The 23894-nt window shown below is 38.6% G+C and overlaps 2 protein-coding genes across 2 annotated transcripts in view; both read left to right on the forward strand.

The window, feature by feature from the left end:
• Nucleotides 1-17260, forward strand: part of CPB2 (carboxypeptidase B2) — a 58964-nt gene extending 41704 nt beyond the window's left edge. The window contains exons 9-11 of the mRNA XM_006163446.3: nt 5164-5366; nt 8577-8664; nt 16900-17260. Of these exons, the coding sequence (XP_006163508.1) occupies nt 5164-5366; nt 8577-8664; nt 16900-17084 (476 nt within the window). The 3' untranslated portion in view covers nt 17085-17260. The remainder of the gene's footprint in view (nt 1-5163; nt 5367-8576; nt 8665-16899) is intronic.
• A 749-nt stretch (nt 17261-18009) lies between these two features.
• Nucleotides 18010-23894, forward strand: part of ZC3H13 (zinc finger CCCH-type containing 13) — a gene marked incomplete in the record, with an annotated part of 76736 nt that continues 70851 nt past the window's right edge. Inside the window, 2 exon segments of the mRNA XM_027766301.1 lie at nt 18010-18137; nt 23516-23641. Coding sequence (XP_027622102.1) covers nt 23525-23641 — 117 coding nt within the window.

Below are 23894 nucleotides of genomic sequence, written 5' to 3' on the forward strand. Positions count from 1 at the left end.
ATCACTTAGTGGTTTCTCTCTAACAGCCATCCTAAGATTGTCTAATATCAGGGCCCACCAAAGCTCACAGGATGCTATAGCACTGATAACCAGTCAGTGAGTCAGAGAAGCAGCAGCTCTGAATAAAAAAGACCAACAGTTACTTAGTACTGAGCCATTTACATATCTCATCTCCTAGACTTCATTGTCAACATATCATGGATAGAGAAACCCAGACTTTAAAAGGTTAAGTCTCTTGCTAAGGACATGGGATTGGGATATGAACCCAGGTTGACTGACTACAAATTTACTGAAATTCTTCTGAAGATCACTATAGAAAATCTTTTACTTTTTTTTTCTTTGCCAATAACAGCATAGTGTTTTTAAAAATTATTTGTTGTTGTGATAAAATGTATATACCTTAGGCCAGATAGGTGGTGTGGTTGTTGAGGCAGCTGGGTCCCATATGGGCCACTGCATGGTTCTAGTCCTGGATCTGACAGTTTGAAAAATCACTCTGGGCATGTGTGCTTGGATGCTCAAAATCCCAAGAGGAGAATGGAGAAGGAATTGTGGTGTGGTCATCTCTCTTGCAGGGTGCTGTCTCACTTTCCCTCTCTCTCTGTCTCTCTGTTAAACACATACAAGCTATAGTAAATTTAAAAAACAAAATGTATATAACACAAATTTTGCCATTTTAATTGTGCAATTCCATGGCAATTATTACACTTACAATGTTGTACAACCATTGCTACAGTGTATTTCCAAAACCCTTTTTCATCCTAAGCAAAATCTCTGCAGTCATCTAACAGTATGTCTTCATTCCCCCCTTTCCCCTCAGCCCTTGGTAATTTCTAACCTACTTCCTGTCTCTATGAGTTTTACCATTCTAGATAATTTATAGTGTTCTTAACCATGTGTCTAAAGGAATGCTTGAGCTTGAAGGAACCAGGTAACCCAAATGCCTCATGAGGCTCAGAGGAACATGGCAGCTTGCTGCAATGGTTTGAATGTCCTCGACAAGTTTGATACTGAAAGTTAATCTCTAGCACAATAATAGTATTAAGACGTGAGGACTTTAAGAGTGATTAGGTCATGAGGGCTCTACCCTCACGCATAGATTAATCCACTCATGGATTAACAGATTAATAAATTTTTTAGGGAATAAATTCATTATTAGAAGAGTCGACTGGGGGGACCAGCAATTAGCGTAATGGCTATGTCGCTGAACTCCCATGTAGTCGACCACAGTTCAAGTCCTAGACCCAATGGCTTAAACTCACACCAGGCACGTGTGCATGTGTGCCCAAGATCCTGAGAGGAGAATGGAGGAGAAGGGATTGTGACGTGGCCATCCCTCCTGGGGGGTGATTTATCACTTTCTGTCTCTCTGTCTGGAAAGCAAAAACCTCTCCAAAACAAAAGACGAAGAAGAAGAAGAGTCAACTAGGGACCAGCAATTGGCATAATGGCTATGTTGCTGGACTCCCATGTAGTCAACTGCGGTTCAAGTCCCGGACCCAGTGGCTTAAACTCACACTGGGCATGTGTGTGTGCGTGTCCAAGATCCTGAAAGGAGAATGGAAGTAATGGGCTTGGGGCGTGGCCATCCCCCCAGAGGGTGACTTCTCCCTTTCTCTCTGTCTCTGTCTTTCTGGCGAGCGCATGTGCTCTATAGCAAAAACCTCTCCAAAAAAAAAAGAGAGTCATTTGTTATTAAAAAAAAAAAAGGTTCAATCCTCTTGTTCAATCATGCTCTCTCTCCATTTTACACACTTGCTCCTGACTTCTGTCCTTCTGCCATGGGAAGACCCTTGCTAGATGCCAATGCCACCATCTTGGACTTCCCAGCCTCCAGAACTGTAAGCTAAACAAATCTCTTTTCTTTATAAATTACCCAGTTTGTAGCATCCTGTATAACAGCAGAAAACAAACTAAGACACTTGCCCAAATAAACATAGCTGCTTAATAACAATGCAGTCTCAAACTCAAGTGTCATGACTTCTCAAGGCTCTTTTCATTAAAATTATTGAAAATTTTTAAAAGAATTATTTCATTTAAATTTATTTATTTTATTTATTTATTTTAATTTGACCAGAGAGGGACAGAGGGAGAGAGAAAGAGAGAGAGGGAAAGTGAGAAGGCAAGCCACCAGGTCCAAGACTCAAACTGCAGTCAGCCACTGGGAGTCCAACACCCTTAACCATTATGCCACCTGCCAGCCCAAATTCTTGAAATCTTTAAATTGACAATCACAGAATGAGAATCTGAGGCTCAGTGTCTAGTACAGAACACACTAACCACATGTGGCTGTTGAGCACCAAAATGTGACTTGTCTGAACTGAGACAGACAGTGAGTATAAAATACACAACAGATTGAAAGATTTAGTATGAAAAAAAATAACAAAACATTTAATGAGTAATTGTTATATTAATAACATTTGAAATTATGGTTTGTACTCATTAGGTAAAATAAATTGTTAGATCAATTTTTTTACTTAAAGTAGTTCCTTACATGTGACTTGTAAAATAACTATGTGGCTTGTATTTCTATTGAATAGCCCCAGTCTGAGGATTCATATGACCATCCCATTTCTCTCTTCATCTCTTTCATGTGCTCTCCTACCTCTGTCCTTAATATGTAATCTCTATTCTTTGGAACTACATACCAGAAAGAAAAGATCAAGAGTATTCAAAGAGAACCAAATTATCAAAAATGGTTTGTCTGATTATCTTGGTTGGTTATTTATTTATTTATTTATGGTGAGTGGTTTTTGCCTTAGTGCACTTGTCAGAGAGACAAAAAGAGACAGAGAAACAGAAAGTGAGAAATCACCTCCCAAAGGAGATAGCCACGCTGCAATCCCTTCTCCTCCAGTCTTCTCTCGGGATTTTGGGCATGCACACACACACACACACACACCTGGCATGAGTTTCAAGCTACTGGGTCTGGAACTTCAACCACAGCCAACTACGTGGGAATCCAGTGATATAACCATTAAACCATCTGCTGGTCCCCATGTTGGTTATTTTAACCACTTATGTTGGTTTAAACAAAATAATTTAACATAATTATGTTGAATGTGGCTATTCAACACATTTTCTTTCTTTCTTTCTTTTTTTTTTGGAGAAGTTTTTGCTATAAGGTACGTATGCTCGCCAAAAAGACAGAGAGACAGAAAGAGAGAGACAGAAAGCTAGAAATCACCCCCCAAGGGGGATAGCCACACTGCAATCCCTTCTCCTCCATTCTCCTCTCGGGATCTTGGGTACACATGCCCACACACCTGGCCTCAGTTTAAGGCACCAAATCCGGGGCTCAAACCACAGTTGACTATGGTGAGAGCCCAGCGATATAACCATTATGCCATCTGCTAGTCCCTCAACACATTTTCTAATGGGGAAATAAATGTTTAACAAACATGAAGGTCTTTTCTGTTACACATAACAGGAAGAAAGCAAAGCAAGCTAAATTGGAAAGGCAGTCTTTATAAGTAGAGTGGCGTAACCGATGGACCTAAGGGAGGGGCATCCCTGGACTTATAAATAGACAGGAATTGGGCCTGGAGCCCTCTAGGTGGCTTATCAAATTCTTCCTCTGCCCATTTCAACTCTGTGGTGCACAATGCCTTTTTTTGAATCCCCATCCATGTGATGACGATGTTGATAAAGAGCAATGCTTAAGGAACACGTACTATACGCCAGGCATTGTGCAGAGCACTGCATATACATTTGCTCACTTAACCCTCATTAAATCCTCTGTTAATGTTTTTTTTTTCCATTTTGCAGATAAGGAAATTGAGGTATAGATAAGTTTTAATAATCTTGCCTGAAGCCATATTGCTATTAAATAGCAAAACCAAGATTAGAATCAAGAGATTGGGTGCTTAACAATAGGCTGTGCAGGTTCTTACTGTAAAGGATGATTACCACCAACAGTGTCCAATTTGCGTCTCTTAGAAAATCTCTATTCACTTCATAAGGTTGATGTGAGGATTAAATGAGATATTGCATAAATCTTCAGAGAGTTACTCATATTAGCATGTGCTCTGTGGCTTTCCCTGGTAGTATTACTATTGTTGTCTTTATTCTAGAGAGTAGTCGAACTGATAATAGAATCTTACTTTCAATTTCAAGTTATCATTCGAGGTATTCAGATGGACAGAGCACAAGTTAGGAACCGAATTCCAGGCCCTCACCAAAGAGGGCATAATTTCTTGGGTCTGATGTGGCTCCATAAGGTTTCACCCCTCTGAATTAGAGACAGAGGGCGAAGTGTTGGAAGACAGACTGCCATCTAAAATGAAGTAAACTATAGTCTCTCATAGCCATAAATATACATGATTTTTATGTCAAATGACCCCCATCCCACTTTATTTACTAAATCACTTTAGCAAGTTAAAATTACCACCAAAGATAGACTTTCATATTCTGAATTCTTGAGTGAGACTTTTATTTTGGGGACAATATAAATTAGTAGTTTTAAAAACATAAAATTTTAATACAAAATTTACAGTGGATTAAAGAATGGAATTTTTTTTCCTCACATAACCAGAAGTTTGCAGGCAGGACTGGCATCTGAGATTCCTGACAGCTTTCTCAAGGCTGCCCTCCCAGGCAACCAGGGTGACAGGGACTGGTAATGCTGGATAGAGGGCTTGCAGGCCTGCAGCACAGATAAAAATATTTGAAATATGGTGTTCAAAGGAAACATAAACAACAGTCACTGGTAATCTGAAATAGTTTCTTTTTCTTGTTTGTATTTTTGTTTGTTTTTGGAGAGTGTTTTTTTTTTTTTTGCTATAGGGTGCGTGTGCTTGCTAGAGAGATAGAGACAGAGGGACAAAAAGCGAGAAATCACCCCCCAGGGGGGATGGCCATGCTGCAATCCCTTTTCCTCCATTCTCCTCTTGGGATCTTGGGCATGCACGCACATGTGCCCCGCATGAGTTTAAGCCACCAGGTCCAGGACTCCAATCGTGGTAGACAACATGGGAGTCCAGCAACATAGCCATTATGCTAATTGCTGGTCCCCTGAGATAGTTTTTTTTACAGAGCCTTTCCTAATCCATTTATCTGAAAATACCACACTATGGAATGTTAAGAAAATACATCGTCAGGGAACCCAGCAATCAGAGTAGTATGTGCATCTCTCATAATTTCACGTAATCAATTTCACTACAGAGGAAGGTGCATCAAGTTCCTCATGCTCAGAAATCTACTGTGGACTTTATCCTGAGTCGGAACCAGAAACAAAGGCAATGGCTGATTTCTTGAGAAGAAATATCAACCACATTAAAGCTTATATCAGCATGCATTCGTATGCCCAACATATAGTGTTTCCATACTCGTATAATAAAAACAAAAGCAAAGACCACGAGGAACTGGTAAGCGCTGCTTAATTATTTTCCTTAGAAGGATTTTAGGTATAAGAAGGATTTTAGAAATAAGATGATGATTGTTCAAGGACCAAAACCAGGAAAATTCTTCTCTAGAGGACAAATAGATCAATGTTTTGCATCATGTTCTGTTTTGTTCCATGTAGCCCTGGATTAGTATTCACTAAAGGAATGTAAAGGACATAAATTTCATTCCAGCAGATGAACTCCCTAGGTTCATATCAAACAAACTTCTTGATATTCAGGAGAGAAGTAGTCCTGATCTGCATATAAAGCTGTATGAGGACAGGAGTTTATGGGATTGAGACACTCTTTGTGGTCACTAGCTTTCTATAGCAGACCACAACAGATTAAGTCCCAGCACAACACTCAACATTTTGGTACAGAAGTGGGAATTTTTTATACAATGACCTCCCAAACCCCTAGATGTTCGCTCCTAATAAGGCACTTCCAATTTCAGCACTGAAGTACTTTTTAATGCGGTAGAAAAACATATGGCCCTATGAGTTTTACAAATCAAATACAAATAAAATAAAAATCCAAATTGAGAATCTTATTGCAACATATTATTATTCTCTGAAATAAAATGAATTTTTTTATAAAAAGAAAATACAGGAAATTCAAAGAGAATCTGGGCAGTCTACTATCCTTTTATCACTTTTTGGTCCCACCTGTTGTATGTTTGATTGAAGGCCAAACATGCAGGTATTCTGTATGGATTGTAGCTAGGTTGAGTCAAATTCTTATTCCAGATGTTTTCCAGATAAAGGAGTATTAGAGCAACAGCCTGATTCTTGGGCAGCAACTAATCTTTATGTAGTAGCTTGCTTCTCACTGACTCATTTTTTGTTTCTGACTCTTTTAGCAAAATAAATATATTCACATTAAGGAAGTTAGCCATTTCTAATGACAAGTATAAAGTTATTTGCATTTGCTGAAAACTGCCCATTTAGAACATAAACATACTTGATACTCGTGTTTCTTTTTCTTATCAAGGGAAAATCTTTGAGGAAAACTCCTTTATTGGTATTATCTTTGAAGAAATGAAAGGATATTTATCATTATTTGGAAAGTAGACTTAGTCTGATTGTCCCTTATTTTTGGGTAACTAGCAAAACAAGTCTCTGTTGAGATTTATTATGTGTAAAACATTTAAAGAAGCATTTAGGTAAGACCCTGCCTTTTACGGGAATTCAATATGATGGAGGAGTTCAGCCATAAGCAAACATTACAAATACTCCAAGTGGCACAGGTGGTAGAACTCAGTTCTGACTGGGATAGCAAGGCACCAACTCTTAATTCATTTGAGAGGAAAATGCCGAGATAAGTGAGGGGACAAAGTAATTCCTGTCCTTGAGGAATTCATAATTTATTAAGGGATGACATGTTGTCAAGACACTAATAAAGTGCTATGTATGTCAAGGAACAGTTACAATTTCAGCCAGGCATTAAAAGAGATCTTCCAGGGACCAGCAGTTAACATAATGGCTATGTCGCTGAACTCCCATGTAGCTGACTGTGGTTCAAGTCCTGGACCCGGTGGCTTTAACTCATGCCAGGCGCATGTGCGTGCGTATCCAAGATTCCAAGAAGAGAATGGAGGAGAAAGGACAGCAGAATGGTCATCCCCCCTGCGGGGTGATTTCTCGCTTTCTATCTCTCTGTCTCTCTCTCTCTGTCTTTCTGGGGAATGCACATGCCCTATAGCAAAAACCTCTCCAAAAAAAAAAAAAGAAAGAAAAGAAAGAAAGAAAGATATCTTCTATAGGCAGACAGGGAAGAGAGAACATTCTAAGTGGAGAAGATGTCATCCCCCACAGGGAGGACATTCAGAGGACTTCAAGGGTGCAGAAGTAGAGAGTGACACAAGCAGGTATTAGACGAGGTCATCTTGTAAAGGGATTTGAATAGAAGAATAATTTGCATTTTATTATTACACAATGGAGTTCTATTAAAATTTTCTCTTTTCTTTTCTTTTTTTTTTTTTGAGAGGTTTTCGCTATAGGGTGCGTGTGCTCGATAGACAGAGAGAGACATAGAGACAGAAAGTGAGAAATCACCCCCCAGAGGGGATGGTCATGCTGCAATCCCTTCTTCTCCATCCTCCTCTCAGGATCTTGGGCATGCACGCACACGCACCCGGCGTGAGTTTTAAGCCACCGGGTCCAGGACGCGAACCGTGGTCGACTACATGGGAGTCCAGCGACATAGCCATTACGCTAACTGCTGGTTCCCTTTCCTTTTTATTTTTTGAGAGATTTTTTGCTCTAGGGCACGTGCACTCACAGGAAAGACAAAGAGAGACAGAGAGACAGAAAGTGAGAAATCATTCCCCAGAGGGTATGGCCACCGCAATTCCTTCTTCTCCATTCTTCTCTCGGGATCTTGGGTGTGCACACTCACATGCCCGGCGTGAGTTTAAGCCACAAGGCTCAGGACTCAAACCGCCATAAACTATGTGCAAGTCCAGCAACGTAACCTTATGCCATCTGCTGGTCCCGCCATTAATACTCTTTTTCAAAACAAAGAAATGGCACAATGTATTTGTTAATGTTCCTCTGAGTTTTTGAAGCGAGTGATGGTGAGTACGATGATGCTAATTCCAATTTCAGAAAACATATAGCTAAGTAAGAACTTCAAAAAAGATATTTGTAATCTAGAACCAAGTGTTGTTGAACAGAAGCCTTAGTTGTTATCCTGATCCATACTGGGAGCATAATCTTTTTTATTTGAACAGTCTTTGGAAGTTATTAAACATTCTGTACAAAAAGAAAGTAGGTTGTGAAAAGGATGAAAAATAAATCATGTTTGTTTGGCGAGGTTGGATTTAAAGTTTGGTGATAATTTTTTCTAGGAATGAACTAACTCCAAGCCTTTGAGATATAATTGTATTTCATTTTCTGTAATAAATGAATTACTGAAGAGGCATGTGAGAGTTCCTTTTTCCACAAATTAAATAAAATTTTCAATGCATTGGAAGAGTTTATTTTTAAAGCTGCCCAACTGTGACTGCCATAAAGTGAAAAACATCTTTTAATGAAATAATTCTTATTAATTTATCTTTCAGATAAATACATATTTTTTCATACAAACACTTTTGATTCAATTAATTTATAGGTTTTTTTTTTTTAAGAAACTTCTACCTATCCTGCTTCTAAGTTGCATATTAACTGAAATTTCATGTCTTATTTTTTCTAGTCTCTACTGGCCAGTGAAGCAGTTCATGCTATTGAGAGGGTTAATAAAAATATCAAGTATACACATGGCAGTGGCTCAGAAAGTTTATGTAAGTATTTCCTCTTAGGATCATGGAGAATCATGAAGTACCAAAGAAATCTGTGTTCAGTTTTTCTTTATGGATTTAATTTTTCCCAATTAAACCTTTAAACAGACTTTCATGTGAAATAATTGGGTTATAACAATTAGAAATAGAAGCATAATAGCTATGACATTGCTGAACAAAAGCTATATATATATATATATATATACATAAATACCCTGGGACTTCCAGCAAGATGACTGACGGGAGGAGCTGGACGTACCTCCCTCCCACAGAAAAGAGCCAAAATCAAAATAAACATCTGATATTTATCCAGAATGACTGAGGGAGAACACTGGGTTGCAGAGGGAAAATTGGGGCTACCAGCAAGATGACTGACGGGAGGAGCTGGACGTACCTCCCTCCCACAGAAAAGAGCCAAAATCAAAATAAACATCTGATATTTATCCAGAATGACTGAGGGAGAACACTGGGTTGCAGAGGGAAAATGGCAGAAATGCAGCGGTACACAGAAACTGTAAATGAATGCATAAAGAAGGAAGAGAGGGACCAGTAGGTGGCATAATGGCTGTCATGGGACTCTCACATGGCTGACTGCAATTCAAGTCCCAGACCCAGTGGCTTGAAACTCACAATGGGTGTGTGTGCTTGTATGTCCAAAATCCCAAGAGTAGAATGGAGAAGGGATTGCAGCATAGCCATCTCCCAGTGAGGAGGGATGATTTCTCGCTTTCTGTCTCTCCAATGAGGGCACCCACCCTATAGCAAAAAAAAAAAAAAAAGGAAGTGATAAAAATACCCCCTACCCTATCTGCTGCCCCAGTTCCCTAGGCAGAGGAAGTTCTCCAAGATAAAGAGACTTCTCCAGCAAGGAAAGGTGAGTGGAAGCCCTTCTTCAGTAACAGACCCCAAAGGAAATAAAATCTACAAACTGCTAGATTGGCCCCATGGCCAAGTGCACTCCATGATTCCTGACCACAGTAACTTGAAAAATACCAGAGTTGTACATCCCAGTTGCACGTGCATGCACCACCCAAATCCTGACAGTGGGAGAAGGCACTGTGGCATGACCAAGTCCCATTGGGAGGTGTTTTCTACATCTCCTACCCTTTCCCACTTCTCCTTCTGTCTCTGGTGAGCACATGTACCCTCTGACAAAATTGAAAACAAAATAACTGGAGCTAGCAGGTGGCATGGTAGTTAAGGTGCTGGACTACCACTGGCCAACCATGCTTTAAGTCTCAGACCTCATGGCTTGAAAAATCACACTGGGCATAGGTGTGTGCATCCCAAACTTCTAGGAGGAGAATGGAGGAGAAGAAATTGTGACATGGCACTCTACCTTAAGGGGGTGACTTCTCACTTTCCCTCTCACTGTCTCTCTCCTCTTCAACAAGTACACATACCCTACAACAAAAACCATAAACACACACACACACAAAAGTATAAACTTCCAGAAGGGATTCAAAACACAGATACTTTTTTGTTAAGAAGTGTTTTTATTTAACTTTCTGTATTTATTTTAATTTGACCAGAGAGGGACAGAGCAAGAGAGAGAGAGAGAAAGCAAGCTGCCAGGTCTGGGACATGAACTGCAGTCCTCCATGTTGAAGTCCAACACACTCAACCACCATGCCACCTGCTGGCCCCAAAACACAGATCTTAAACTCAGCAAGATATAAGAAAATGCAGGATAGACAATTCATTTTAAACAATTTAAGATCAAAATAAGAAATTCAATAAACAGAGAAATAATAAAAAAGAACCAAACAGAAAGTTTTGAACTGAAAAATTCCGTAAGTAAAATAAAAAATACAGTAGAAAACTTACACAGCACACTAAATCAAGCAGAAAAAAGAATCTCTGAAGATGGGTCATTTGATATAATACAATCAGAAAAGAACAAAATTGAAGAATTAGGAAAGTCTACAAGATTTATGAGACATCATTAAGTAGCTAAATGCTCATATTGTGGCAGTCACAGAAGGAGAAGAAGCAGAAAAATAAATTTAAAAACTTGTTCAATGAAATAAGTGGAAAATATCCCCAAATCTTGAAAAAATACACAAACATCCAGATTCAAGAAGCTTAAAATTCTCCAAATAAACTCAACACATAAAGGTTCTCTCAAGACTCTCCATAGTTGATCATCAAAGTCAAAGACCACGAGGGACCAGCACTTAGCGTAATGGCTATGTCACTGGACTTTCACGCAGTTGACCGTGGTTCGCATACCGGACCCGGTGGCTTGAAACTCACGCCGGGCGCGTGTGCGTGCGTGCCCAAGATCCCAAAAGGAGAATGGAGGAGAAGGGATTGTGGTGTGGCCATCCCCCCTGGGGGGTGATTTCTCGCTTTCTGTCTCTCTGTCTCTTTCTGTCTGTCTGGTGAGCGCACACACCCTATAGCAAAAACCTCTCAAAAAAAAAAAAGTCAAAGACCACGAGAGAATTCTAAACATTGAAAGAGAAAAATAACAAGTCATATATAAGGAAATCACAATTAGACTGACAACAGATATTTTTAGCAGAAACCTTACAGGACAAAAGAGAACTGCAAGATATATTCAAACTGCCTGCCAAGAATACTACACCCAGAGAGCTGGCAGGTGGTGTGGTGGTTAAATGTGCTGGACTCCCACATGACCAACTGTGGTTCAAGTTCTGGACCTGGTGTCTTGGGAAAAAAATAAATAATACTACACCCAGAAAAGCTATCCTTCAGAAATGAAGGAGAAATAAGACCTTATTATTTAAAAAAAAAAGAAAGAAAGAAAAAGAAGGGGGGGAAAACACAATAAATGAGGGATTTAATCACTTCTAAATCACTTTACAAGAAATGTTTAAGAGAGTCTTATATCTAGAAATTAAAGGACAATACTATCATTGCGTTAAAAAAAAAGTATAAAATTCACAGGAGAGCAGATACACAAACAAGAAAACAGAGGAAATAAAATCCTATCAATACAAAAAACCACCAAACTCACAGTGACAAACAATAAATGATGGGGAAAGGAAGAAAAAATATATAGAACAATCAGAAAACAATAAAATGACAGGAGAAGTTCTTAATCTATCAATAATAACCTTGAATATAAACAAATTAAACCCTCCTGTCAAAAGATATTGGCTGTCTGAATGGAAAGAGAAAAGAATCTGTAAGATGCCCAGGTCCTCTGTGTGAGGTTGTGCAGGTGGTACACTAGGCAAATCTAGAGGGTGCTGTTTTCATTAGACACCTTTCAGTGAGAGCCTGTGTCCAATAGTATAGCTCATAACACACTACAGTCTTTTGTCAATATCACACCAATGAAAGCCTGTATGTGTCAAAGACTGAACAGATATTTTTGACTAATTTCTCTTGGGAGATGCATAGACTCCCACATACCACAGTGGGATGATGTCAGTAAACTATAGCATGATGACCAAAACCAGCCTATTTCTACCTACTTGCTTATTTTTGTAAAGCCTCTGAACTTAGAATGGTTTTCCCCTTTTTAAAATAGTTGAGAAAAATTAAAAGAATACAATTTGAAGGATACACAAAAAGTATATGAAATTCATATTCATTTCCATAAATAGTTTTATTGGAACACAACCATTCATTTTTATATTGTGGATGATAGCTTTCACAAGAACAGAGTAGTTGTAACAGTGATCGTGTGGCTTCTAAAACCTAAAATAATTACTGTCTGATCCTTTACAGAAAAAGTTTGCCAACCTCTAATGTAAACAATTAGATAGTAAAACGCAGTGTAATTCCATTGATAAGTCCTTTGAAGAAAAGAAAATAGGCTTATGGACTTGAGAATGACTGTGGCTAAGAGAGGCTACTTAGCTAAAGTGGCCAAGGAAGGTCTCTCTCCTTGTAGATGCCATTTCTGGGAGCCTGATCTAGTAAGTAGCTACTGAGCAAAGATAGGGGTAGGGGAACCAGGAACAGGAAATGGCAAATGAAAAGGCCTTGAGACAATATATTCAAAGTCCCAGGGTTTCCTATAACAGGTATGCTCTCCAGGGGTAAATAGTTGCATTTATATTATTTTTAACAAATTACCAGAGCATTAGATGCCCTGTTGATAGAAAGCCAAAATCTCACTCTTCCTTTCTCATGAATCACCCCATATCATTGACCAGGTAGGTCCACATGGCATCTCTGCCTGTCGGTGTTACAGGACCATTACTACCTATGATGAGGTGATCCCCCTGCCTCATTACAGAGGATGCCACAATTTACCTTTAAATTTACAGCTTTCTTGGTTTATAGTCTCTCCTTTATTTTTGTTCCCAAAACATTAAGTAATGTGTCTCAAAGCTGGAAGAACTTACAGAGCAACTTCCTGTGATGATGAAGTCTGTCTATTGCCGTATTCACTCATATAGCATATATGAAGGGACTTTAGTAGGTTACTATAAAAATGTCACTAAAGTACGAGCTTATTTAGGTGGAAAAAAATTTTTGAAATCTATGTCCTGTTTTTACATAATATGCATTTTCCATGAATTTCTTGAAGACCACTTGAATCTATATCTTCATGTGTAAGTAAGGAAAATAACTAGAGTAATACATGTGTTGTTTTCAATCACAGTTATCAGAAATACTTGTTGATTGAATGAAAGATTGATCTAATCCACTATTGATGAATATTTTTCAATATTACAATATGTCAGTTAGCAATAATTAACAGTAATTAGCCAAACTGTAGGTAGAAAGAGGTAAAATGATTATTCTTTGCATATTATATAATTTTCTACCTGAAAACCTAGAAAATCAACCAAAAATATTAGTAACACTCCAAGAGTTGAGTAAAATGGCTATGAACTAAATACACGAATCTTTAATTTTCTTTTATATCAAAAATGATCAGGTAAAAAATGCACGGAAAAATGATCTCACTGCTTGCCATTACATTTATACATACATACATATGTACACATGCATACATAGATACATACATATGTACACATGCATACATAGATACATACATATATACATTATTGTTTACTGTTTATATATATGTGTACATTCACACACAATAAATCCAAAGGACCTATATGAAAACCTAGAACATTTTACTGCCATTCATAAGAGACAAAAGGAGAAACTTAATGTTTTTGAGTGGGAATGTAATACAAAATATGGGGTCATTGAAAAAGTCATGATGCAACTTTGCATAGAAAAGCATAGAAAAATACATCATCATGACTTTTCTGATGACCCTATATTTTCCAAATTAATGTGTATATTTAATGCAATCTCAATGAACACTTAAATGATTTTCAAGTTTATTTAAAAGAATATATCTGGAGACCAGAAGTTGGCATAATGGCTATGTTGCTGGATTCCCATGTAGTCTACCGCGGTTCGTGTCCCGGACCCAGTGACTTAAAACTCACGCCGGGCGCGTGTGTGTGCGTGCCCAAGATCCTGAGAGGAGAATGAAGGAGAAGGGATTGCGGCGTGGCAATCCCCCGAGGGGTAATTTCTCACTTTCTGTCTCTATGTCTCTCTCTGTCTGTCTGGCGAGTGCATGCGCCCTATAGTGAAAACCTCGCCAAAAAAAAAAATATCTGATAGAAGAGCTTGTAAAAATTGGAAAATAAAGTAGTAAGAGAACCCTCAACCAGGTATTAAAGTACATTATAAACCTATTCTAAGTAAAACAGTGCGATAGTAAGTTTAGAAAACATAGACCAACAGAAAGGAATAGTGAGTGCAAAAAGATGTCTTATAAGGAGATCCAGTATCTCATACAGAAAGTTTTTGGGTTTTTTGTTTGTTTTTTTTTATAGATTTTTGCTACAGGGCACCTACACTCTCCAGAGAAACAGAGACAAAAAGTGAGAAATCACTGCCCAGTGGGGATGGCCATTGCACAATTCCTTCTATTCTGTTCTCCCGTTGGGATGTGGGGAATGCACACACACATGTACACACACACGCACCCAGCATGAGTTTCAAGCCACCAGGTCTAGGACTTGAACTGTTCTTGACTACGTGGGAGTCCAGCAACATAACCATTACGCCATCTGCTAGTCCCTAGTGAAAGCATTTTAAACTAATTAAGAATGTTAGATTATTAAGAATGTCAGGTTGGAAGACCTGACAAGTTACTTAGGGAAAAACAAACAAACAAACAAACTTAATGGACTTGTTAACATGGCTCTCACCAGAGTATACTCAAATAGGTCAAATGTTTTAATACCTTGATTAAAACCCTGCCATAAACTAAGCTGAAGACTAAATAACTAATGGGGCAGGGAGGTCTTGACATACCACACAGGGCTAACAACACTAATATTGTTCTTTAGTCTATAAAATGAATCAAGTAGGGACCAGCAGTTGGCATAATGGCTTTGTCGCTGAATTCCCATGTAGTCGACCTTGGTTCAAGTCCCGGACCCGGTGGCTTAAACTCACGCCGCGAGCGTGTGCATGCGTGCCCAAGATCCCGAGAGGAGAATGGAAGAGAAGGGAGTGCGGCATGGCCATCACCCCTGGGGAGTGATTTCTCGCTTTCTGTCTCTCTGTCTCTCACTGTCTTTCTGGTGAGTGCACGCGCCCTATAGCAAAAACCTCTCCAAAAAAAGAAAAAAAAAATGAACCAAGTAGAAAAATGAACAAGAGTAATTGATAGAGAATATAAATATGAACAATAAATATATCAAACAAAATGTGTAACTCACTAGTAATAAAAGACATGTATGTAAATTAAGACAACAGGATATCATTTATACTCTATTTTTTAGAGGTTTTTACTATAGGGCGCATGCACTCGCCAGAAACACAGAAACAGGGAGACAAAAAGCGAGAAATCACCCCCTAGGGGGGATGGCCACGCTGCAATCCCTTCTCCTCCATTCTCCTCTTGGGATCTTGGGCACGCATGCACACACATGCCTGGCGTGAGTTTAAGCCACCGGGTCTGAGATTCGAACCATGGTCGACTATGTGGGAGTCCAGTGACATAGCCATTATATCAACTGCTGGTCCCAAAATTCATTTTTTTGATAGATAATGCAGGAGGGAGAAGTGAGCATATTCAAATATTCTACTGGAGGTATAAATTGGTTCAATTCTTTCGAAGGTTATGTAGAAACATGTGTTATAATTATAAAAAGTGCACATCTATTTTCAGGAAAGATTATTCTAGAGAAACAACAAAGGAATTATGTATAAACATAGATATTCATTTTAAAGTTGCTATATTAGTTAAAAACTGAAAAAAAATCTAAAGACACCAAATTAAACAATTATTTACATCAATTACATCCAGCTTAACAACTCAATACTAGGAGATCATTGAAAATGATGATGTACCTTTAAACTTAATATTTAGAAATGTATATAATAAAAAAATTGAGAATGTGAATGCATGTGTTAAATAAAAGTACCAAAACTTTATTAGTGATTATTATTCCTTGGTAAGATTATGACAGGTTGAGATTGGTGGTGCCTGCCCTATAACAAAAACTACTGGAGGCTAGAGGATTGCAGCACTGAGTCCATTTCTCTCTCTCTCTCTCTCTCTGTCTTTCTCAACGCACATGATGGCCTAGCGGTTACGCTGCTGGACTCCCAAATGGCTAACCACAGTTCCAGTCCCTGACCTGGTGGCTTGAAAATCACACCAGGCATGTGTGCATTGTGCCCAAGACCCCCCAGGAGAATGCAGAAGGGATTTCCATGTGGCCATACCCCCCTGGGGGTGATTTCTCACTTTCCTTCTCACTGTCTCTGTCTCTGTCTCTCTCTGTCCAGAGACTGCACACATTCTAAGGCAAAAATCTTTAAAAAAAAAGATTATGACAGAGTCATGGGTAATATTTGTTTGATTCCTCAAACTGTTTTCTATCTCCATTTTCTACAGGGAAAAAAAGGTGTTTAAAAATCATAAAATAAAAGCAATTAAAAAAAATTGCTGGAGCCAGCAGATGGCATAGTGGTTATATTGCTGGACTCCCACAAGGTGAACCACAGCTCAAGTCCCAGACCCAGTAGCTTGAAAATCACACTAGGCACGTGTGTGGATCCAGGGAGAAGACTGAAGGAGAAGGGATTGCAGTGAGCCCATCTCTCCTCTTGTAAAGTGATTTCTCACTTCCTCTCTCACTGTCTTTCTCAGGCGACTACATGCATCCTAAGGCAAAAATCTCTTTAAAAAAAAAGAAATTAAAAAAATTTGCTTAATAATTTGAGACACCTATACTTCAAAAAGTAATTTCTTTCTTCTTCTTTTAGACCTAGCTCCTGGAGGTTCAGATGACTGGATTTATGATTTGGGCATCAAATACTCATTCACGATTGAACTTCGTGATAAAGGCAGATACGGATTCTTGTTGCCAGAGCGTTTCATCAAACCCACTTGTAATGAAGCTCTTGCTGCTGTCTCTAAAATAGCTTGGCATGTCATCAGAAATGCCTAATGCCCTTCATTTTATCATTCTGCTCTCATATTTTAATTATCTGATTCCAGCAAGACCAAATCATTGCCAGTTTGGTTTTCTTTTCTTTTGAAGTTTTATTAGTAGTTTCGATAAATGGTTTTCCTATTCCTTGGTTTTGTCAAAAAATAAAATAAATGTTACGTTAAGTAAATTAAGTCAAAGAGTCACATGTATTTTTATTCTTTTTAATTTGTAAGAAGCCATGCACCGATTTTTTTCCTCTGACTTCCGACGTTTGACTAGCCATCTTAAGCAATTTTAACAACTAATTTAGTGCAGATCATTGGAAACTAGGCAAGAAAAGGAAAGGTCAGGAGTACATTACAGATTTCTGCTTCGAATTTCTCCTTGCGCCTTAAAAAAAAGAAAGAAAGAAAGAAAACACACACATACAAAACCAAGAAACAAAACTGCATTGTTTGCTCCATGAAAACAGACCACGGCACAAAAATAAATCGGGGGTCAAAATCAGAACAAACACCGCCTTGTCCCTCCAGCTTAGCCACTCAATAAAGATCGTTCAGTGGATAAATGAATAGGTGCGGTTAGTTTCCACAACTAACGTGGCATTTTGACCGTTTTCAACAGCTGCTTATTGTAAGAAATTATGTAACAGAAAGAGAAAATTCTTCAATTCCCTTTTGATCGGAACGTTAAGTCTCTCAGGCGCCTAGCTCATGCTCCGGGGAGCTTTCATAACTCACAGTGACTCGTCACTGCCCACGAAACTCCCACCGGTCAAAGTCGACGGGAAGCCCAGGGGGCGTGTCCACGAAGGGGCGGCGCCTCCGCGCTGACGACTAAACTGGCGGCCGGAAGCTGCCTCGGTCTGCAGAGGGACAGGGCAAAACCCTGACTTCCGGTGGCGTTTAGAGGCGATCGTCCTAGTGGCCTGGTATTGTTTTGGTTGCTTTTTATTATTCTCCAGTCTGTTGTTCTTATTCTTCCAACGTCCGAGTCTCGCTTGACCCTGGCAAGGCGGTGGCCGGCGTCCGCCTCTCAGCTGCTCGCGGAGCACCTGGCTAGCCAAGGGTGGGTTCCCGGGAGCCGCGCGCGCACAGCCTTCTCGTCGTCCTCCCAGGGCCAGGCGCGGGGACAGAGGGGTGCTTTCCCCGCTCCTCGGAGCGGAGGCGGCGGTGACACCTTCAGACTGGGCTTGCGAAGGGAGCTTGGAGGGTTGGTAAGCGTTCTGTACATTGGTGTGAGTATCGAGAGAAAAGGCATTGGCCGGAACCAGAATAGGGAGGCCCAAGTTGTCTTCCCTCCTCGCTTAGGTCACATCGGAATCCTTAGTTCTCCTTGAGCATCCCACCCTTAGTTCTGCAGTAGATCCCTGTGCTCGGACCTCGTTTTTCGCCTTTGTAATGCTTCTGGTATTTGTGTAAGGGAGACAGTCAGACAAAAATGACTGTATCCCTCTGTACCAGTTATGTAGGCCTGGGAATCCTTTCGTGGTGTTAGCATTTGTATGCGATCTAAGAGTGCAGCAATACGATCTTATATCTAATCGTTGTCTTTACGCATTCCAGGCGTATTGGGGAAGAGAGGATCTTTTATTATTACTTTTGTGTTTAGTCCTGCGTATTTCCTGGTAGAGTTAACAGTTTAGGTCCTGTGAGTTGAGACATGCTACTTTTTACCCTCCGGTTTTCTGGTAGTTACTGTTACCAGCTTTCTGTCAGAAACTGGGGAGAGTGGAATGCTATCAGGTTCTCTGGTGGTTACTGTTACCAACTTTCTGTCAGAAACTGGGGAAGATGAATGCCAGAAGATGGGTCTGCTATTACCTCTTTCTAAGTAGCCTAACATAATTTATGTAACTGGAAAGTTATTTAACGTTGATAATACATGAATGATGTTGGTAGGCTCTTGTTTGTGGAGAGTAGTATATTAAGCTTTTAGGTTACATTATGTGGCTTTCAGATAATTTGAACTACTTCGAAAATTAGGGCATATACAGTCTTCATATTTTTGAATTTTTTAAAGAAGCAATTTAAGTTACTTGGAGAAGGGCTTCACATAGCAAATTTTCTATGTCCATGATGTATTTGGAATAAATCTAGATGCTTATGCAGTATATGCTCTGGGTTTATGGTGCTCATTAGTAGGGTCTAGTCCTATAATATTTGCAATAATTGGTTTTAGTACCTAAGCAACAACATTTTGGAGAGTTTTGTGAACACAGTCTGCAAAATTTCAAATAATTACCAACTTATGAAATATTTATACTATGGTAATTTTGGCCAGAGACTAGGAAAGCTGATGCAGGCATTGGGTAAAAATGGTTGTAGGGTTGCACTAATACTTTTATTCTGTGCATCTGTTAGGATCCAATTTTATCACTTATATGCCGCTTACAAGCTTCCTGATGACTGATGATTAGAAGTGAACATTGATTATATATTTTGAGATATATACAAACTTTAAAATTTTTGTATCTGTAATATAAATTTAGAACAGTAAAAATCCAGTAAATGTATACTGTTTTAACTTATACACAAGTTATCAACATTTTAAGAAGCCATCAATGTTACTTTATATTATAATATGCTTTAGCATTTACATATAAAAAAACAAAATTCTTAACTTACATTTACTTGGAGAATTGGTTCTCAGTGAATATTATTGGTATTCTACCTTTTCCACCTGTTTTATCCCTCACTCTTACCTCATGTAGAGATGGAGCTATTTTACCAGATATTTCATATTAAAAGCAGTTAAACATTAACTGGTATTAGATATAAAGTGCCTTTCATTTTTTTTTGGTAATGTTATACATTGCAGTTCTGTTTAATTTATAGTAGCTGCCAACATACAGTGTTCTCTGTGCACAGTTGTGTGGTGTTTTTTGTTTGTTTGTTTTTTTCTAATTAGTGCTACAGTATTGCCTATACAGTTTCTGTCAGTTCTGTGTGGAAATCAGATTGGAATTTTATTAGTCTTAAGTCTACAGATAAACTATGTTTTTAGAAAAAAAATTTTTTTAAAGTTCTCTCAAATTATGCACCGACTGGTCCTGAGAACATTTTTTTTTTTAGTATAAAAATCTTTAGTCTAACATGCTTTCTTAACAAATCAGAACTTTTGAATGTTTAAATCAAAGGTGAAATTTATTTAAACCTAGAATAATTCCAAAGAGAATGGGGTAGGAATTAAAAACTATATATAACAATAATTCAATGAGAAACAAAAAGTAAGCTATTTATTAAATATCAAAACATGGTTTTGCTAATTTTCTTCTTCTTGTTATTATTTTTTATACGTTCAATCACTGTACCTCATTTAGCTTGTAAAGAGAATTTACCCAACATGAAATACATCTCAGACCAGTTCAATTGAAAATACTGTATACATTATCATCAAGTAATAGACCATTTCTGTGTCACACAAATGTCTTCTCTATTTTTCTCCCTAAATTCCTTCCCTACCCTCTTCCCCACTCCCACTCTTCTTCCACACTGTCTCCAATGTCCATAACTATTTTCAGTGCTTTTATGTCCTCCAGTCTTTCAGTCTCTACCATAGAGTACCGACTGTAAGTATATGTTAAGTGGAGACATACAGTATCTCTCTTTCATAGCCTGTCTTGCTTCACTCAGCAGTAAATCTTCCATATTTGTCCACTTTCTATCAAATGCCATAGTCATTTGTTTTGTTTTGTTTTGTTTTGTTTTTAATGGCTGAATAGTATTCCATTGGAGTATATGTGCCACACTTTTTCAGTCCATTCGTCTGTTTTCTACTGTATATCATACTACCAATTATTTGGTATTCTCATTTCTAATTGAATCACCCAATTGTATAATTTAATTAGTTTTCTATTACAGTTTTCATTTTTGAATGTTTTATTTACTTTTTTTTTTTTTTTCCAATTTGCCATAGGGTACATGCCCTCACTGGAGAGAGATGGTGGGAGGAATGGGTATGAAAAAGCACTGCCCAGAGAAGATGGCAATGCTGCAATCCCATCTCTTCCATTCTCCTTTTGTGATTTTGATCACACAAGCACATGTGCCTGGTGTGGGGACTTGAACTGTGCAGTTGGCCAGGTCAGATTCAGGTCCCTTAACCACTATTCACCACTGACCCTGTTTTATTTACTCTTCAAAAATATTTTTATACTGCCTTTCTTCTTTCTAATAATGGTAAAAATAATCTGTCCGTTACTTTTCACATCTTTGACGGTTATGTCAGTGTATTCAGTAGTATAGATTGTACACCTTCATTTTTTTCTACTTCTATAACATTTCCTATTTTGAAATTGAGGGGAGCTTTTGTGGATCTAAGTATCTTGGATCAGACTGCTAATAAATAAAATGAAATATCTTGGATCAGATTGCTTTTCTTTGACCTTTATAAGACAGAGAAAATATTTAAGTATTTTCTTCCCAGGTGATATTTCAAGTGTAACTATTGTTGTCACTTAAATTATGTAAAACATAGTTCCTGCTATAATGAAATTTTCATGTGATTTTATTTTCCCACCTTAATATAGCTCCCTTTTTCAGTCAACCAGTTGGTAGTTAAAAACTTTTCTTCTGGGGCCTATAGATGGCATAGCTATTATGTCACTGGATTCCCACATGGCCGACTGTGGTTCAAGTTCTGAACCTGGTGGCTTGAAAATCTGAACCTGGTGGCTTGAAAATCACACCAGGCACATGTGCATGTGTGCCCAAGATCCTGGGAGAAAAAAAAGAGAAGGTGGGATTTTGTGGCCTTCTCCTCTGAAGAGTGATTTCTCATTCTCTCTCTCACTATGTTTCTCTCTCTCTTTGGCTAGTGCATGCAGCCTAAGACAAAAACCTCAAAATAACAAATGAACAACAAAGAAAAATTTTTATAGGGTAGTTATTAAATTTCAAAATAACTTATATAAATAACTGTAAACTGAATATTTTATAGTATATTTTTTTGAGGTTTAGTGTGTGACAGTATGAAAACTACTGTGTGACTAAAATTGTATCCATTCACTCCATAGAAGAGATATGATTCTAGCCAATATGCTGGAAGCCTGCTCCAGCCGGGGTGGGTTGAGGCTCCTACACAGGAAGGTGACGCAGGCCAGGACCAATCAGACTGAGACCTCAATGCTCTTTAGCATGTTCTCAGCCACCTACAGTCAGAGCAAGCTCAAGACTAAAGCCCCAGTGGCTATCAAACATACGTATTTATTGAGGGATGTTTTACAGAAGTAGGAGGGGTTAGGGGGAAGTAAAAGATTTTCTCTAAGAAATTAGGTATTTAAAGTACAGGAACAATGATCATAAAACATGATGTCTGTCTTGTTTGATTAGGTATAATCAATCACAGTTCCCAGGATGAGGGAGTCCATCTGTCTGGTGCATTTTCTTCCTAGATCTTGATTACCGGGAAAGGTCTTTTGAAGAGGGGGCTTGCAGGAAGCTTAATAACTTCAGTCCCAGGCCAGCTTGATAACTTCAATCCCTGACCAGGGCGGCAGCATCGCTAGTTACAAAGGCCTAGATAGAAATCTTGTCTTGTTAAGTAAAGACACGGTTAGTATATACTAAAGTGGAATATCTATATTACAACTAAGAGGGTGAGCCTATTGCCCATATGGAGAAGGAATGTGGTCTTGTAAGCAGCGTAATGACTGACCTAAAGGTTACTGTGTACTTGGAACCCTCTATGTGCTGTTCTATACAATGGTTGTGGCTTGGGGAAGCAGCAATCTTTCTGTCTCCTGAGATCAAAGGTGGCTCATGGTCTTTGTTTGGAGTATCAGTGCCTCGGATGAGTCCCTAAGCCTCCACCAACTACTGAAGTCGTTTCACCAATTTAGTAGCTTTCCACTAACTCAAACCTTTCTAATGTTAATCTGTGTAATCCCCAGTAGGAGAAGTAAATGCGGCACTCTTTATTGACATTTTCCAGGCAGATGGGTCAAGTCTCAGTAAATAATTCCCGTTTGCCGCCACGTTAGGGATCCGCATCCCTTCAGGATTATTGTAAAAGTTACAGTAAGGCTGGGGGTGTTATTTTGCCTTTTTGGGGTACCGTCAGTAAAGCTCATGGCAGAGAAATTGAGCACAGGCCAGTACAGCAACACAGTAGAGAACTGGAGCTCATAACTGTTGACCTTGCTTACAGTTCTTCTCAGCCCAGCCTTGCTTAGACATGAGAGGCAACACTCAATGTTCTGCCTGTGTTAGCTGCATGGGCTCCGCCACCAATAGATTTCATAGTTGTTACAAGTTCACAAATAAGGCATATTTTGGACGATATCTTATCTCTATTTACCTGTGACCTTTCCTGTGCCTTTTTTCCTCTTGAGAAATATTTTACAGTGTTATGTTAACTATGGTTTTATCTACTTGTAAGTTATGGACTCATTTATTTAAAATTTAATGATTTTACTGTTTGCCTCTCTCTGTTTTTGGTTAAAGTAGTACAAAATGTCAAAAATTAGAAGGAAAGTCACAGTGGAAAATACTAAGACCATATCTGATAGTACATCTCGAAGACCCAGTGTATTTGAGAGGCTTGGACCCAGCACTGGCAGTACAACAGAGGTGAGTTGTTCCCAATGCAGTCATGGAGGTTTTCTTAGAATATTTTTATTACTGATGTGCAACATAAAGGTGAACAGTTGTCTTACTGTAGGAATGTTGACTTGGTAAATTTTTTAAAATGTGTTTTGTATAAAGTGAGAAAAGTTGTAAAATTTATGGGTTTTTCATATTTTTTCCTGATTTTTTATTATTTGGGGAGTAATATATCACAGATTAGCCAGACTTTCACAGCATTTGCTTTAGTGTTGTCCCA

Source organism: Tupaia chinensis, unplaced genomic scaffold, assembly GCF_000334495.1.
Source record: "Tupaia chinensis unplaced genomic scaffold, TupChi_1.0 Scaffold142211_1, whole genome shotgun sequence".
Lineage (NCBI taxonomy): Eukaryota > Metazoa > Chordata > Mammalia > Scandentia > Tupaiidae > Tupaia > Tupaia belangeri.